The following is a 16,401-nucleotide window of genomic DNA, read 5'->3' as shown; positions in this document are numbered from 1 at the left end:
ATTTTACACAATAATTGATAAATTGTATGATTTTTAAATTATACATCAACAAAGTGTACAAAAATGTATGGACCATGTTTAGTCATTCTATCTTTACTTTTGTGTCAAATGGACTGCAGAAACATGACCTTTCACTGCTACTATTCTGGACACTCTTCTAAAATATATTGCATAAGACAGATGGTATGTCCATACAAGATCCTTGATATTAGCTGAAGGATAGCACTCAGAAACATAAACGGGAAATTAATCACATCTGTGTAAACAGGTCATTTACCTTCATTTGTCTCCTTGCCATCCACATGCTCGGAATGTTGATTTAATGATATTGTATGTACTTTGAAGTATAAGGGTTACATTTTAACTTCTTGGCTAATTTATCTTTGGATATAACCATGAGAAATGACAGAAAAGAACAGTAACTGGAAAACAAGCATTGCATTGCACCAGGATGTCTGTGAAATGGACTTCAGTAATTCTGCTAATACAACTGAGCTTTTACTTTAGCTCTGGGAGTTGTGGAAAGGTGCTGGTGTGGGCGGCAGAATATAGCCATTGGATGAATATGAAGACAATCCTGGAAGAGCTTGTCCAGAGAGGTCATGAGGTGACTGTCTTGGCATCTTCAGCTTCCATTCTTTTTGATCCCAACAACTCATCCGCTCTTAAAATTGAAGTTTTTCCTACATCTTTAACTAAAACTGAGTTTGAGAATATCATCATGCAACAGATTAAGAGATGGTCAGAACTTCCAAAAGATACATTTTGGTTATATTTTTCAGAAATACAAGACATCATGTGGAAGTTTGGTGACATAACTAAAAAGTTCTGTAAAGATGTGGTTTCAAATAAGAAATTAATGAAGAAACTACAAGAGTCAAGATTTGACGTCGTTTTTGCAGATGCTATTTTTCCCTGTAGTGAGCTGCTGGCTGAGCTACTTAACACACCCCTTGTGTACAGTCTCCGCTTCACTCCTGGCTACAATTTTGAAAAGCATTGTGGAGGATTTCTTTTCCCTCCCTCCTACGTACCTGTTGTTCTGTCAGAATTAAGTGATCAAATGACTTTCATGGAGAGGGTAAAAAATATGATCTATATGCTTTATTTTGACTTTTGTTTCCAATTGTATGACATGAAGAAGTGGAATCAGTTTTATAGTGAAGTTCTAGGTAAGTTTTTTTTTTTTTTTCAATCTGTAACATGAAGATCTAACTTATTTGTGTCTTTGAAGCAGGGCTTATATAAAGCCTTAAAGTCAGGGTAGTGGGGTTTTGGTAAGTGAATTTATAAAACGAAAATACAAGATGATCTATCAATCTCACAAATATTATAGAAAAGCTTAAATTACAGAGTCATTGAAAACCCTGTGGCCATCACTGACACAGAACACCGAAGGAAATCATAAACCTATGTATTAGTGCCTCTAAGACTTTAAGCAATTACACATCTGTTTTACTATACATTGTTTTATATCTTAAAAACAGTAAAACCCATCAAATAACATCTTACTGAATGCATGAATTTAGAATGAGTAGTTACATATTTTTCTACAACTATCTATATAACTGTAGAAATTATTTTTTCTTGTAAAGCTTAGTTTTCTTATTTAGAAATCGAAAGATGTTCCCATGTTACCAGAAGATTTCCTTCACAGTAGAGAGAGATAATGTCCATATCTCAGATGCAAAAATCAATAAAGGTAATTTGAAGTTTCTAATGTTTCTATACTCTTTCACTAAAGAATTGGAAATCATTCATTTAAAGTCCAATCATCTTGTTGAAATGTGAAGATTGTTATATCTACATAGTTTTATTTAAAAATATGAGAGAGATTAAGGTTGAATACAAGTCTTTATTTCAATAATTTCTCAAAAATTTCTAGCTATAATTTACGAATATATTTACTTAAAAATAATATTATTAAGATCTTAGCTTGAATCTAAAAGAGTACAAGGTTTTCAGTCATACTCTCCACATAGTCCACAGTTCACTTGAAGAACCAAAGATAAAAGGATTGGCTTAATGAGTTGTGTAAACTAGACTATTTCTTAGAAAATTATTTTTATGGGTAGAGTAGAATTAATTGACTATGGACCTCAAAGAGTTGTTTAAATGTCCATATGCTACTATTGAAGCTTTAAAAAGAAAAGAAATTGATGTTTAATTCTCTGTGGCTTATTATAATAATTGTTTATGATTGTGAGTATACTGATGTGATATTAGAGATATAGCTTAACCTCACAATTCTCCTACTACTTTGTCTTTCTTATAAATATACATGGGCAAAATAAATAATACATAAAATTAAATTATGTCTATAGATGAATATATGTATATATTTTTCAAAGCAGAGACACTTTGCCTATATTTTTGCCTTCATTATTCTAACCCCTTTCAGAAAATAACCTAATGTAATTATCTTGTGTAACCCACTTTTCTTTTTCTTATTCTTGTTAGGAAGACCCACTACATTATCTGAGACAATGGGGAAAGCTGACATATGGCTTATTCGAAACTCCTGGAATTTTCAGTTTCCACATCCACTCTTACCAAATGTTGATTTTGTTGGAGGACTCCACTGCAAACCTGCCAAACCCCTACCTAAGGTAAACATACTGTCATTGGTTTTATTTTGTTGGCTTTGAAGTTTCAGTAGAAATGACTCTATAGTCTTCACTCAGAGTATTTGACTTACCCTGAAAGAAAGATGGGAAGGAGGTTGGGTAAAGCAGATAGCAATTAGAAACTCATGTACATAGTGATACCATCACTCCTATGTGAGTTTTATGAGTATTACAAATAGAGGAGAATACTAAGGAGACTTTGAAAATAGAGTTGGTTAAATTAAAGTCTTCATTATGCAACACCTAAGAAGGTATTTATCATTGGTTCAAATAATATTTGCAAAGGGATAAGCACAAAACACAGATAAGTGCAGAATTTTCAGAGAAAAAAATTGGACACAGTTTCTGTCTCCACATACCTTACATTCTACTTCAAAAGATAGAATATGTGCAAGTAATAAAAATCATATAAAAACTATTATGTCAAGGAAAAACCCAGTGACAAGAAAGCATCAGTGGAGATAACAGAAAGTATCCTGGAGTCACTGATTACTAAGATGAGAGCTGAACAATACACAGGAACAAGTAAAAGAATGACGGGGAGAGACAGACAAAAAAGTGAAAGCAGGTAAAGTGGTCAGGACAGTTCTCAAGTCCTCAGGTTTAGTTTGCAGGGAGAGATTAAGAATCAGATGATGCTGAGAGGCAAATTAGAGCCAGATACATATTAGGAGTTGAAATATTTATTAAGCATATTGAAAAACTATGAAAAAGAGTTAAGAAATAAAGATATATGAAAAGATTCTCTTCTTTAAGAAGAACTTTCAAGATATTCAATGGATTAAATTGCAGGAGGGCCAGACTGTGAAGAACCAACCATCAGGAAATTTTGCATGGATTCAGGTAGCAGATGATGGAAAAGTGGACTAGAATGTTGATAGAAATAATTATGCTCACATTTACAAAAATACTGGCAACTTCATATTGTGTTGTGTGGAAAAGTGAGGGCAAGATAGTTCAGATGGTTTCTATTTCTTGGGCATCTGTGATGTTAGTATTAGTTTTGTCGTAAGTGTTAGGAAGAGACTATATAAGACTAGAAAGCTGATTAGGAAAATAGTTATAAGTGCATGGTCATGGAAGGTGATTAATTCCTCCATAATACGGGATGTGGCATCTTGAAGGCCTAATTGAACTGGGTGAGCTATTAAGATATTCAGGATTTAACCTATAATTTAACTTTGTCAAAGTTATGAAATAGTTTTTCTAATATCTTATTGAAAAAGTCATAGAAGTTATGAGGTTGGCTTGAAACCAGTTTTAGGGGGTTTGATTCCTTCCTTTTTCATCTAGATTTTATATAGGTTGGTTCTTCAAATGTATGATAGGGTCGGGGACAGCTGTACAATCACTGTAAATTAGTAGAGGGTTGTCCAATTAGTGAGACTTTACGTTTTGAGGTGAAAGCCTCTCAGGTTATATAAATTATTAAATTAATATTACTACTGTTAGGAAAATGAATGAGCCTATGGATGATAAAATGTCCCATGCAGTGTATGTATCAGGGTAGTCGGAGTAACGTCGGGGTATACCGGATAAACCGAGAAAGCGCTGTGGAAAGAAAGTTAAATTTACGCCTATAAATATAATAGCAAAGTGGGTTTTGGCATAGGTTTGGTCGAGTGTATAGCCTGAAAATAAGGGACATCTGTGAATAAAACCTCCTATAATAGCGAATATGGCTCCTATTGATAGGACATAATGAAAGTGGGCTACAACATAGTATGTGTCACGTAATACAATATCTAATCATGAGTTTGCTAATACAATACCGGTTAGGCCTCCTACTGTAAAGAGGAATACAAAGCCCAGAGCTCAATGTATTGCGGAGGATCACTTGGTGTTACTTCCATGAAGTGTGGCAAGTCAACTGAAGATGTTAACGCCAGTGGGAATAGCAATAATTATAGTGGCAGAGGTGAAGTAGCCTCGTGTGTCTACGTCCATACCTACTGTGAACATGTGATGGGCTCATACAATAAATCATAAGAAACCAATTGATACTATAGCTCAAACTATACCCACGTACCCAAATGGTTCTTTTTTTCCAGAGTAATATGTTACAATGTGGGAGATTATTCTGAACCCTGGCAGGATAAGGATATGGACTTTGGGATGGCCGAAGAATCAGAATAGATATTGATATAGGATGGGGTCACCTCCCCCAGCTGGATCAAAGAAGGTGGTGTTAAGGTTTCAGTCTGTTAGTAATATGGTAATGCCAGCGGCTAGGACTGGGAGGGAGAGGAGGAGTAGGACTGCAGTCATTAGGACTGATCAGACAAACAAGGGGGTTTGGTATTGGGATATGGCAGGGGATTTTATATTGATAATAGTGGTAATAAAATTAATAGCTCCTAGAATGGAGATACCTGCTAGGTGGAATGAAAAGCTAGTCAAGTCTACAGAGGCTCCTGGGTGGGAAAAATTTCCTGCTAGGGGAGGGTAAACTGTTCAACTGGTTCCAGCACCAGCTTCTATTATGGCAGATGCGAACAATAGTAGGAAAGAGAGGGGAAGGAGTCAGAAGCTTATATTATTTATTCAGGGGAATGCTACGTCGGGGGCGCCAATTGTTAGGGGCACTAGTCAGTTCCCAAAGCCCCCAATTATAATGGGTATTACTATGAAGAAGATTATCACGAATGTGTGGGCTGTGACAACATTATAGATATGGTCGTTGCCTAGGAGGTTGCCGGGTTGACCCAATTCAGCTCGGGTAAGGAGGCTTAAAGCTGTACCTCTGACCCCAGCTCATGCGCCGATAGTAGGTATAAGGTTCCGATGTCTTTATGGTTAGTTGAAAATAGTCAACGGTTGGCGAACATAGGTGGCGGGGGTAAAATGGCTGAGTAAGCATTAGACTGTAAATCTAAAGACAGAGGTTAGGCCTCTTTTTACCAGTCCCGAGGTGATTTTCATGTTGAATCGCAAATTCGAAGGAGCAGCTTCAATTCTGCCGGGGTTTCTCCCGCCTTTTTTTCCCTGTGGTAGGAAAAGTAGATTGAAGGCAGTTGATTCGGGTATTCAGCTGTTAACTAAATTTTTGTAGGTTTAAGTCCCATCAATCTAGTAAGGGCTTAGCTTAATTAAAGTGATTAACTTGCTTTCAGTTGATGCAGAGTGAAATTTTGCAGTCCTTGTGTATTTCAGAAATTAAGTATGGTTTACTTACTAAGGGCTTTGAAGACTCTTGGTCTTCCTTAACCTAAATTTCTAGGAGATAGATAGGGTTAATGGGGAGATTGGTAAGAGGAAGGTGGTGAGGGTAATAAGTCGGGGGAGTAGTCGTGTAGGTTTTGTGCTTTCAAATTGTCGTTTTATTTTTATGTTGTTGGATGTGGGAAACAATGTCACAGAAGTAGAGTAGATTAAGCGTATATAAAAGTATAGGTTGAGGAGGGTTATAATAGTTATGGTAATAGGAATAATAAAGATGTTATTTTTCGTGAGTCCTTGAATAATAATTCATTTAGGTAGGAAGCTGGTTAGTGGGGATAGGCCTCCTAGGGATAATAAGGTAGATGATATTAAAGGTATTAGGTTAGTTTACTTCAGGAGCAGAATAGCAGTAAGGTTGTGGTATTTGAATTTAGGTTGAGGGCTATAAATGCAGTGGCTGTTAGGATGATATAGATGGTTAGGTAGAAGTTGGTAATGTTTAAGTTATATGTTAATGTTGTTATTATTCAGCCTATATGGTGATTGAGGAGTATGCCAAGATCTTACATGGCTATGTTTGGTTGAGCTCTCCTCAACTGTCCACTATAATGGATAAAATTGAGAGGGTAAGAAGGATGCTTATATTTATTGATGGTGAGATTTGGCATATAATTGAAATGGGAGCTAATTTTTGCCATGTAAGAAGGAGCAGACTGGAGATTAGGGGGGTTCCTTGGGTGTCTTCTGGGATTCAGAAGTGAAAGGGGGCTATTCCTAGCTTTATGGTAAGTGCTGTTATTATTATTAAAGATGAGTATTGGTTGATGCTGTTTGTTATGGTTCAATACCCAGAAAACAGGTTGTTGGAGAGGATAGCTATTACGAGAATTATGCATGCAGTTGTTTGTGCGAGGAAGTATTTGATGGTGGCTTCTGTAGAATGGGGCCTTGTTTTTTTTATTAGAATTGGAATGAAGGTTAGTATATTTATTTCTAGGCCCGTTCAGGTGAAAAATCAGTGAGAGCTTAGTGATGTGATGAGGGTGCCTGTGAAGATGGTGAAGTAGACGATAAATTGAGCTAGTGGGTTGATTAGTATGGGAAGGGTGAAACCAACATTTTCAGGGTATGGGCCTGATAGCTTATTTAGCTGACCTTACTTTAGGATAGGGTGTGATGGGTAGCATGGAGAATTTTGGATTCTCAGGGATAGGTTCAATTCCTATGATTCTAGAAATAAGAGTATTGAAACCTCTATTATTTACTCTATCAAAGTAATTCTTTTGTCAGACATATTTCTAGGTTTTGGGGGGAATGCTGGAGATTGCAATGGGTGTTGAAATATACCACATAAGAAATGCCAGTGTGAGTGGGAGGAAATTTTTTCATAGTAGATATATAAGGTGATCGTATCGGAATCAGGGGTATGCTGTTCGAATTCATAAAAATAGGGAGGTTAGGAGGAGTGTTTTGATGGTAAAGCATATTGTGAATAATTCTGGAGAATAGATGGTGTATAATGTACCTAGAAAAATTATGGTTGTTAGAGCATTTATTATAATAATATTTATGTACTCAGCTGTAAAGAATAGAGCGAATGGACCTGTGGCATATTCGATGTTGAAGCCTGAGACTAGTTCTGATTCACCCTCTGTGAGATCGAAAGGGGCTCGGTTAGTTTCTGCTTGTGTGGAGATAAACAATATTATGGCTAAGGGTCATGATGGTAGGAGAAGTCAGAGGTGTTCTTGTGTTGTGAAGAGTGTTTGTAGGTTAAATGAGCGGCTTATTAACAGGACTGGTAGTAGGATAATCGCTAGGGTAACTTCATATGAAATTGTTTGGGCGACGGCTCATAATGCACCGATTAGTGCATAGTTTGAGTCTGATGCTCATCCTGACCATAGGACTGAGTAGACAGCTAAGCTGGATGTGGCTAGAATGAATAAAAGGCCAAGGTTGGAATTAATTAGGGGGTTCGGTATGGGGAGGGGTGTTCATAGGAGAAGGGCAATAGAAAGGGCTAAGGTTGGGGCGGTAATATAGAGGGTAATGGTGTATATTGAGGGTTTTAAGGGTTCTTTGGTGAAGAGTTTTATTGCATTGGCGAAGGGTTGTAATAGTCCGTAGGGGCCCACAGTGTTAGGTCCTTTGCGTAGTTGTATGTAGCCTAACATTTTTCATTCAATAAGTGTGAGGAATGCTATAGCGGCTAGTACAGGTGCAACAAGAAGCAGAAGGTTGATTACAGGCATGGTGTTAAGAAGAGGAATTGAACTTCTGATTGTAAAGTTTTAAGTTTTATGCAATTACCGGGCTCTACCATCTTAACAAACCCGGTTCTTGGGTTGGGTGTGTAATGTTCTGTTAGATTGAGATTATGTCATCTATGGAGAGAGGGTGCTTTGTGAAGTAGGCCCTATTTCTCTTATCCTTTCGTATAGGGAGAAATGTAAAATAGATAGAAACTGACCTGGATTGCTCCAGTCTGAACTCAGATCACGTAGGACTTTAATCGCTGAACAAACGAACCCTTGATAGCTGCTGCACTATTAGGATGTCCTGATCCAACATGAAGGTCATAAACCCTATTCTCGATATGGACTCTAGAATAGGATTGTGTTGTTATCCCTAGGGTAACTTGTTCCGTTGGTCAAGTTATTGGGTCAATTGTGTGTTGATTCGCTTTGGCTGGTGTAGACTTGGCATAGGTTGTTCGGAGGTTGGGTTATGCTCCGAGGTCACCCCAACCAAAATTTTTAATGCAGATACAGTAGTTTAAAGTCCATAGGTCTATATAGTTTTTATTGCGTTAGTAAACTGAAGCTTCATAGGATCTTCTTGTCTTATTGTTTTATGCCCATCTCTTCACAGGCAGGTCAATTTCACTGGTTAAAAGTAAGAGACAGTTAAACCCTCATGGTGCCATTCATACAAGTCCCTATTTAAGGAACAAGTGATTATGCTACCTTTGCACGGTCAGGGTACCGTGGCGGTTAAACATGTATCACTGGGCAGGCTGTACATCTGATACTGGTAATACTAGAGGTGATGTTTTTGGTAAACAGGTGGGGTTAGATTTGCCGAGTTCCTTTTACTTTCTTAACCTTTCCTTAAGAGCATGCCTGTGTTGGGTTAACAGTACGAGTAGTAATGATTTTATTAGTTATTTTTTATTATTAGACTGTTATCAGTGAAGTATTTCGATCTGATGTAGGCTTATGCAGTGGAGAAAATTATTCATGTTACTTATATTAACATTATTGCTTCTATAAAATAATAGATTAATCCAATGGGGTGTGAGGAGTTCAGTGATATGTCTGGGATTTTTAGGTGTTTGGATGTTGAGCTTGAATGCTTTCTTAATTGGTGGCTGCTTTTAGGCCAACTGTGGAAGCTGGGTTTTTTACTCTCTGTGTAAGGTTTTTTCCTAGTATCTAAAGAGCTGTCCCCTCTTTAGACTAACAATTAAATTTACAAGGGGATTAGGTGATTCTGTAGGTAAATTTGAGGTTAAACTAAGATTCTATCTTGGATAACCGGCTATCACCAGGCTGGGTAGGTTTGTCACTGTTGCCCATAAATCTTCCCAATATTTTGCTACGTAGATGGGTGTGCTCTTTTAGCTGTTTTTGGGTAGCTCGTCTGGTTTTGGGGGTTTTGGCTATAGTTCTCTTTTTGAAGTTATTTCTAGTTAGTTCATTATGCAGAAGGTACAGGGGTAGGTCCTTGCTGTTTTGTGCTTGGTCAGTTTTTTCATCTTTCCCTTACGGTACTGTATCTATTGCGCCAGGGTAAAATTTCTATCGCCTATACTTTTATTTGGGTAAATGATTTAGTTAGGTTTATTTGATAATAATATTGGTTAGGTCTGGGGCTAGAGTTGGCTCAAGGTAATCAAATTATATTGAGATCTTCTGGATGTAAGCCAGGTGCTTTGTGTTAAGCTATACCTTCGTTTATCCAAGTGCACCTTCCTGTACACTTACCGTGTTATGACTTATCTCCTCTATATAAATATGAGAGGTGATTAGTTAAGTTAGTCCTTAAATATACTTGAGGAGGGGGATGGGCAGTGTGTGCATGCTTTATGCCCTTATTCAATTAAGCCCTCTGCTCTTAATTTACTGCTAAATCCTCCTTAGGCTTTTAGATTTCATAAGAGCTATCGTGGAATTTTCTGGGGTAGAAAATGTAGCCCATTTCTTACCACCTCATAGGCTACACCTTGACCTAACGTTTTTATGAGTATACTTGTGCTTACTTTGTGGCCTTTACTAGGGTTTGCTGAGGATGGCGGTATATAGGCTGAGCAAGAGGTGGTGAGGTAGATCGGGGTTTATCAGTTATAGTACAGGCTCCTCTAGAGGGATGTGAAGCACTGCCAAGTCCTTTGAGTTTTAAGCTGTTGCTTGTAGCATTCTGGTGAAAAGTTTTGTTAATTTAACTATTAGGGTTTAGGGCTAAGCATAGTGGGGTATCTAATCCCAGTTTGGATCTTAGCTATTGTGTGTTCAGAAGTATTAAAGCCACTTTCATAGTTTATTTTATATCAGCTATGGTTTTTTACAATTTAGATGGAATTTAGCTTTATGGAGGTCATATCTAAAACACTCTTTATATGCCGGTCTCTATCAGCTTGGGTTAATCGTATGGCCACGGTGGCTGGCACGAAATTAACCAACTCTAATTACTATACTAACATAGCTTAGTTAAACTTTCATTTATTGCTAAAGGTTTATCACTGCTGTTTTCCGTCGGGGTGTGGCTGAGCTAAGTGTTTTGAAGTGCATTAGTGGGTGCTTGATACTTAGTCCTTTCATTGTAGCAATTTAGAGGGTTATTTCACTGGGGTTTGGATACTTGCATGTGTAATCTTGCTAAGAGTTAATAGAAAGGCTGGGATCAAACCTGTTGTTTATGGGATGGTGTAAGTTCGTCTAGACATTTTCAGTGTCTTGCTTTAGATAAGTTAAGCTATATAAACAGGGATTAGTTGGATTTTAGATATATATAGAGAGAGATACATATGGTTATGAAGTACTGTCTTTGGGGTTGTGATAGTGGGAGTTGTGGGTTTAGTAGTGAGTGGGTGGGTATGTAAGTTGAGTAAAATCAGGGTAAAGAAATTAAATTTGGGAGGCAGCGGAGCAAAGCTGAAAAGGAAATTGTGTTAGTTGAGGGGTGACTGTTAAAGTTGTGTGCAACCAAAAGATAAAAATTTAGGCTCTGGCTAAGTTGGATTAAGGCTTTTGTTTTTGGGGTTTGGCGAAGGTATCCTTTTTCTGGGGAAGTGAAATTGGGGATAGGGGAGGAGGGTTGTGAAATTTTATTGTAGTATTTGGTGTGAAAGGCAGTTGCTAGTGTGTTTAGTTATTGTTATGTCTTACAAGCTTGGATTAATTAACACCTTGTGGTAGTTATGCAAGGCTGGAATGTGGAATGTAGGTGCAATCAACAATATTATGTATTAGGAATCAAAGACAGATCCTGCGACATACAGTGTAGGGGGGCCAGCTTTCTGCAATGGGGTCGCGTTCACACCCAAAAGATAAAATACCAAATGCATGGAGAGCTCCCATGACTAGTTAATAGGGTGATAGACCTATGATCTTTCGAGATGTCTTATTTACGGGGAACGTGTGGGTGATCTTACTTTCATGGCCCTGCGGTAAGAACCAGATGCCGGATACAGTTCACTATAGCTACCCTCAAGTGTTACGGGCCCGGAGCAAGGAGAGTAGCACTCTTGTGCCAGATATTGATTTCACAGAGGATGGTGAACAAGGGACCACTAACTGAGGAGGGTATTCGTGGTGACAAGGATTTATTTGACTTAAATGTGCTATGTTCAATGAACGATCAAATGTGCTATGTACTATTAAGGATATAAAGAACTGATCAATATCCCTGGGGATAGGAGTTGACTTTGAAGGGTGGTGTTATGTTCTATAGTTAGATAAGCGGGTATGGTACTTGCTTGTAAGCATGTTTTTCGAGCATTTATTGTACTTATGTATTTGTATGTGTTATGTACAGTTAAGTATTTATAGTATTATATAATATTCATGTTGGCTAGCAGTAACGCACGATATATATAGAATTACGGGGCGGATCAATACTTAAGTTGTACTTAAAGTTGATGCTCCATCAGAATACAGAGAGTAGTTTAAATTCGAATTTTAGCTTTGGGTGCTGATGGTGAAGTTAAGTGCTTTCTCTCTGAGTTGTCATGGGGAGAGGGGCTCCATCACCAGTTTACAAGACCAGTGTATTAGTTTATACTACAAGGGCAGATTCATTTGAGTAGTTTGGTTTTGGCTAAGGAAGCAAGTGGCATTAGGGTTAGGATTGTGGTGAAGTATGTTATGGATGCTATTTGTCTGATAATCGTAAATGGGTGGTTTACTGGTTGTCCTCCGACCCATGTGAGGGTTAGTAGGGTTACAATTAGGAGTCAGTACAGGAATTGGATGAGTGGGCAGAATATTATGCTTTGTTATTTAGATATATGAAGTGTGGGGATGAGTGCTAAGATAAGGATTGGTGGTAGAAGTGCTAATACTCCTCCTAGTTTGTTGGGGATGAATAGTAGAATTGCGTATGTGACTAAGAAGTATCATTTGGGTTTAATATAAGGGGGAGTATGTAAGGGGTTAACCAGAGTATAGTTGTCTGGGTCGCTTAGGAAGTCAGCTGAGAATAGCACTAGGGTTATTAGAGTGAGAAAGAGGAGTATCAAGCCTAGGATATCTTTGATTGTATAGTGGGGGTGGAAGGTAATTTTGTCGGGGTAGAGGAGATTCCTGAGGAGTTGTTTGACCCTATTTAATGGAGGAATAGTAAGTGTAGGATTGTTAGGGCTGTGATAATGAAGGGTGGGATGAAGTGGAGAGTGAAGAATTGTGTGAAGGTGGGGTTGTCAATTGAATATCCACCTCAGACTCATTGGACAAAGTTGGTTCCAATATATGGAATGGCTGATAGGAGATTTTTGATTATTGTGGCACCTCAGAATGATATTTGGCCTCATGGGAGTACACAGCCTATGAAGACTGTTGCTATGGTTGTGAGTAACAGAGTAATGACAATATTTCAGATTTCTAAGAGGAGGAATGAACCGTAGTATAGGCCTCGGCCAATGTGTAGAAAAAGACAGATAAAGAATATTGAGGCGCCGTTGGCATGGAGGTGGCGGATGGTTCAGCCATAATTTACATCTCAGGTGATATAGGCAATTGAGGAGAAGGCGGAGGAGATATCTGGCGAATAGTGTATTGCTAGGAAGAGGCCTGTGATGATCTGGAGGGTTAGGCAGGTACCGAGAAGTGAACCAAAATTCCATCACATGGAGATGTTGGATTCAGTGGGGAGATCAATGAGGGAGTGGTTGATTATTTTTATTAGTGGGTTGGATTTGCGTGTTGCGGTCATTAGTGTTTTTGTAGTTAAAATACAACGATGGTTTTTCATATCATTATTCATGGTTACAGTCCATGTGGGAATGATGACATATGCTTTATTCTTGTTAAGTGCACTATTAGTTATGGGTTTTGTAGGTTTTTCTTCTAAGCCTTCTCCTATTTATGGGGGATTGGTGTTGTTAGTGGTGTGGTTGGTTGTGTTATCGTTTTGAATTACGAGGAACTTATATAGGTTTAGTGGATCTTTTTTATTTATTTGGGGGGTATAATGGTTGTTTTGGGTTATACTACGGCAATGGCTATTGAGGAGTACCCTGAGACATGGAGCTCAAGGACTTAAGTTTTGGGGAGTGCTTTGGTGGGGTTAGTAATGGAAGTGGGTTTAGTTTTACGGGCATCAGAGTATGATGGATTGGTGGTAGTTGTTAATTTTAATAACATGGGGTTTGAGTGGTTTTTAAGGGGGAAGGGTCAGGGTTGATTCGAGAGGATTCTATTGGCACGGGTGCTTTATATGATTATGGCCCTTGGTTGGTGGTGGTTATTGGTTGGACATTATTTTTAGTATGTATATTGTGATTGAGATTGCTTGGGGTAACAGACTACATGATTACAAGTAAGGCTAGGGTAAGCGGGATAAGGAAAGAGAGGAAATAGTGTTTAATTATACCTTGTTGAGTGGTGGTGACAATGGAGGCGGCAACCTGGGTTTGTAAGATTGTTTTGGGTATAGATTTTTCTAGTCAAATTAAGTCTAGTAAGATAGAAGCTAGGCTTTGGCTTATAAGCAGGTTTTGGTGGGGGGTTATGCGTTGGATTGTAGTAGGATAAAATCCTAGTATGTTGGAGAAATTGAACATGTATAGTGGAGTTTTTATTATAAGTTTGTTGGTTATGAGGCTAAGGTCTAAGGTTACTAGGAATCCTAGGGCAGTTACGTTTAGGGCTGAGAGTTTTAAGTAGAGTGGAATTGTTGTATGAGGGAGTGAAGTGGGAGAGATACTGTTAGTAATAAGGAACCCTGCGATTACGCTGCCGATTGTGAGGTGTTTAATTGGGTTTAATAGGGTAGGAATGCCTTCGTTAATGTTGATTAGGGTTGGGAAGTGGGGTTGTCCTTTTAGGGTGAGAAGGATGATTCAGGTGCTGTAGGCGCTTGTTAGGGAGGTGGCAATGAGAGTAATAGATAGGGCTCAGGTGTTGGTATGTTATGTGTTTGCAGTTTCCATGATAAGGTCTTTGGAGGAGAAGCCTGTAAGAAAAGGCATGCCTGTAAGTGCTAGATTACCAATGATTAAGGAGGTTGAGGTGAGGGGTATTGTTTTAAATAATCCTCCTATTTTTCGAATATCTTGTTCATTGTTGAGGTTATGAATAATAGATCTGGAGCTTATAAATAGTATGACTTTGAAGAAAGCATGAGTGCAGATATGTAGGAATGCTAGATATGGTTGATTAATGCCAATAGCAACTATTATTAGGCCTAGTTGACTCGAGGTGGAGAAGGCTGCAATTTTTTTGATATCATTTTGTGTTAGGGCACAGATTGCTGTGAATAGGGTGGTAATGGCTCCCAGGCATAGTGTGAGACTTTGAATTGTTGTGTTGCTTTCTACTAAGGGGTGAAAGTGGATGAGTAGGAAGATTCTGGCTACAACCATAGTGCTGGAGTGGAGTAGAGCTGAGACCGGGGTTGGACCTTCTATAGCAGAGGGAAGTCAGGGGTAGAGACCGAGTTGGGCTGATTTTCCTGTTGCTGCTAAGAGGAGGCCTGTTAGTGGGAGGAAATTTGAATTGGAGTCTAGGATAAGTATTTGTTGAGGGTCTCATGAGTTGTAGTGTAAGAGGAATCAGGCTAGGGTTAGGATGATGCCAATATCGCCGATGTGGTTATATAAGATTGCTTGGATGATTGCATTGTTAGCGTCTGTTTGGGCATATCATCAGCTGATTGGAAGGAAGGATATAATTCCTACACCTTCTCATTCAATAAAGAGTTGGAAGATATTGTTGGCAGTAACTAGAATTAGTATAGTGGTGAGAAAAATGAGTAGGTATTTAAAAAATTGATTAATTTTGGGGTCTGAGTTTATGTATCATAGTGAGAATTCTCTGATGGATCAAGTGACGAATAGTGCAATTGGAGTAAACATTATGGAAAAGTAGTCTAGTTTAAAACTTAGTGACAGCTCTAGTGTTTGAATTGTTGTTCAACATCAATTTGAGATGATGGTTTCTTGCTCTAAGCATATAAATATTGTTGTAGGGAGAAGGCTGAAAATGAAGGTGGATATAATAATTATTTTTACATAGTATGGGTATAGGTTTTTTTTTTTTTTGCTAGGGTTGATAAAGGTAATGAGGACAGGGGAAATTAAGGAGGTCAACGTTATTATGGTAAAGGAGGTATACATGGTTATTACTTTTATTTGGAGTTGCACCGATATTTTTGGTTCCTAAGACCAATGGATAACTTTCATCCTTTAAAAGTTGAGCGAGCCATGTTGTTAAACATGGGGGCATGAATTAGCAATTTCTGCGAACTTTCTCAGTAAATAAGAAGTAGTAGGCTTCTATAGTTAGATTCATAATCTAATGTTTGGTTAAACTATATTTACAAGATAGCATAATATTAGAGTTAAGAGATAGGGGGAGGATGGGGGAAAGGTGTATAAATATTAGTGTATTTTCCTGCGTGAGGGAGGGTTTTATATTAGTAATTTATCTCTGGCCTATAGTCAGTTACTCAGAAATATCATTAATTTTGCAATTATTATTTTGTTATTATTACTAACACTACTAATTACTTAACATGTGCAAGTCACTTGAGATATCGTTCTTCATTTAATAGAACCAGATTGTTCAGTACATCAAAATTATATTATCTTGCAAAGTCATAGCTGACAGATACCTTGTGGACTTGATTAAAAGTAGACATATCAGTTTTCACAGTAAGATGAGCTAGTTGAAATTCTAAAATTCTACCACAGGTAATAAGGATCTTCACCAGTATTGCAGCTTAAAACACTTTCTCAACAATATAAATGTGTTCCTTTAACATTTGCAGACAAACTCAGTGTTCATTTGATCTTACTAAAGCATTTAAATCATTCTTCGTTGAGACCCCAGAGGTTTACATACTATAGCATAAACATACCCTATGAAAGCAGATGATTTTTGCCATATGA

General features: G+C 37.9%; 1 protein-coding gene across 5 annotated transcripts in view; it reads left to right on the top strand.

Moving 5' to 3' along the window:
• Positions 1-395: 395 nt before the first annotated feature.
• The window catches only part of LOC105541223 (UDP-glucuronosyltransferase 2B18), a 31,383-nt gene continuing 15,377 nt past the window's right edge, over positions 396-16,401 (top strand). For 2 of the 5 annotated variants that reach the window (XM_011982151.1, XM_011982148.1), the window contains exons 1-2: positions 396-1,172; positions 2,461-2,609. In XM_011982151.1, the coding sequence (XP_011837541.1) occupies positions 452-1,172; positions 2,461-2,609 (870 nt within the window). In that variant the 5' untranslated portion in view covers positions 396-451. The remainder of the gene's footprint in view (positions 1,173-2,460; positions 2,610-16,401) is intronic. The other 3 variants (XM_011982150.1, XM_011982149.1, XM_011982152.1) reach the window with 3 other exon arrangements.

This window comes from Mandrillus leucophaeus, unplaced genomic scaffold, assembly GCF_000951045.1.
Source record: "Mandrillus leucophaeus isolate KB7577 unplaced genomic scaffold, Mleu.le_1.0 Scaffold2355, whole genome shotgun sequence".
Classification (NCBI taxonomy): Eukaryota; Metazoa; Chordata; class Mammalia; order Primates; family Cercopithecidae; genus Mandrillus; species Mandrillus leucophaeus.
The sequence above is the reverse complement of the archived record's forward strand: the minus strand, read 5'-3'. Positions and strand labels throughout refer to the sequence as shown.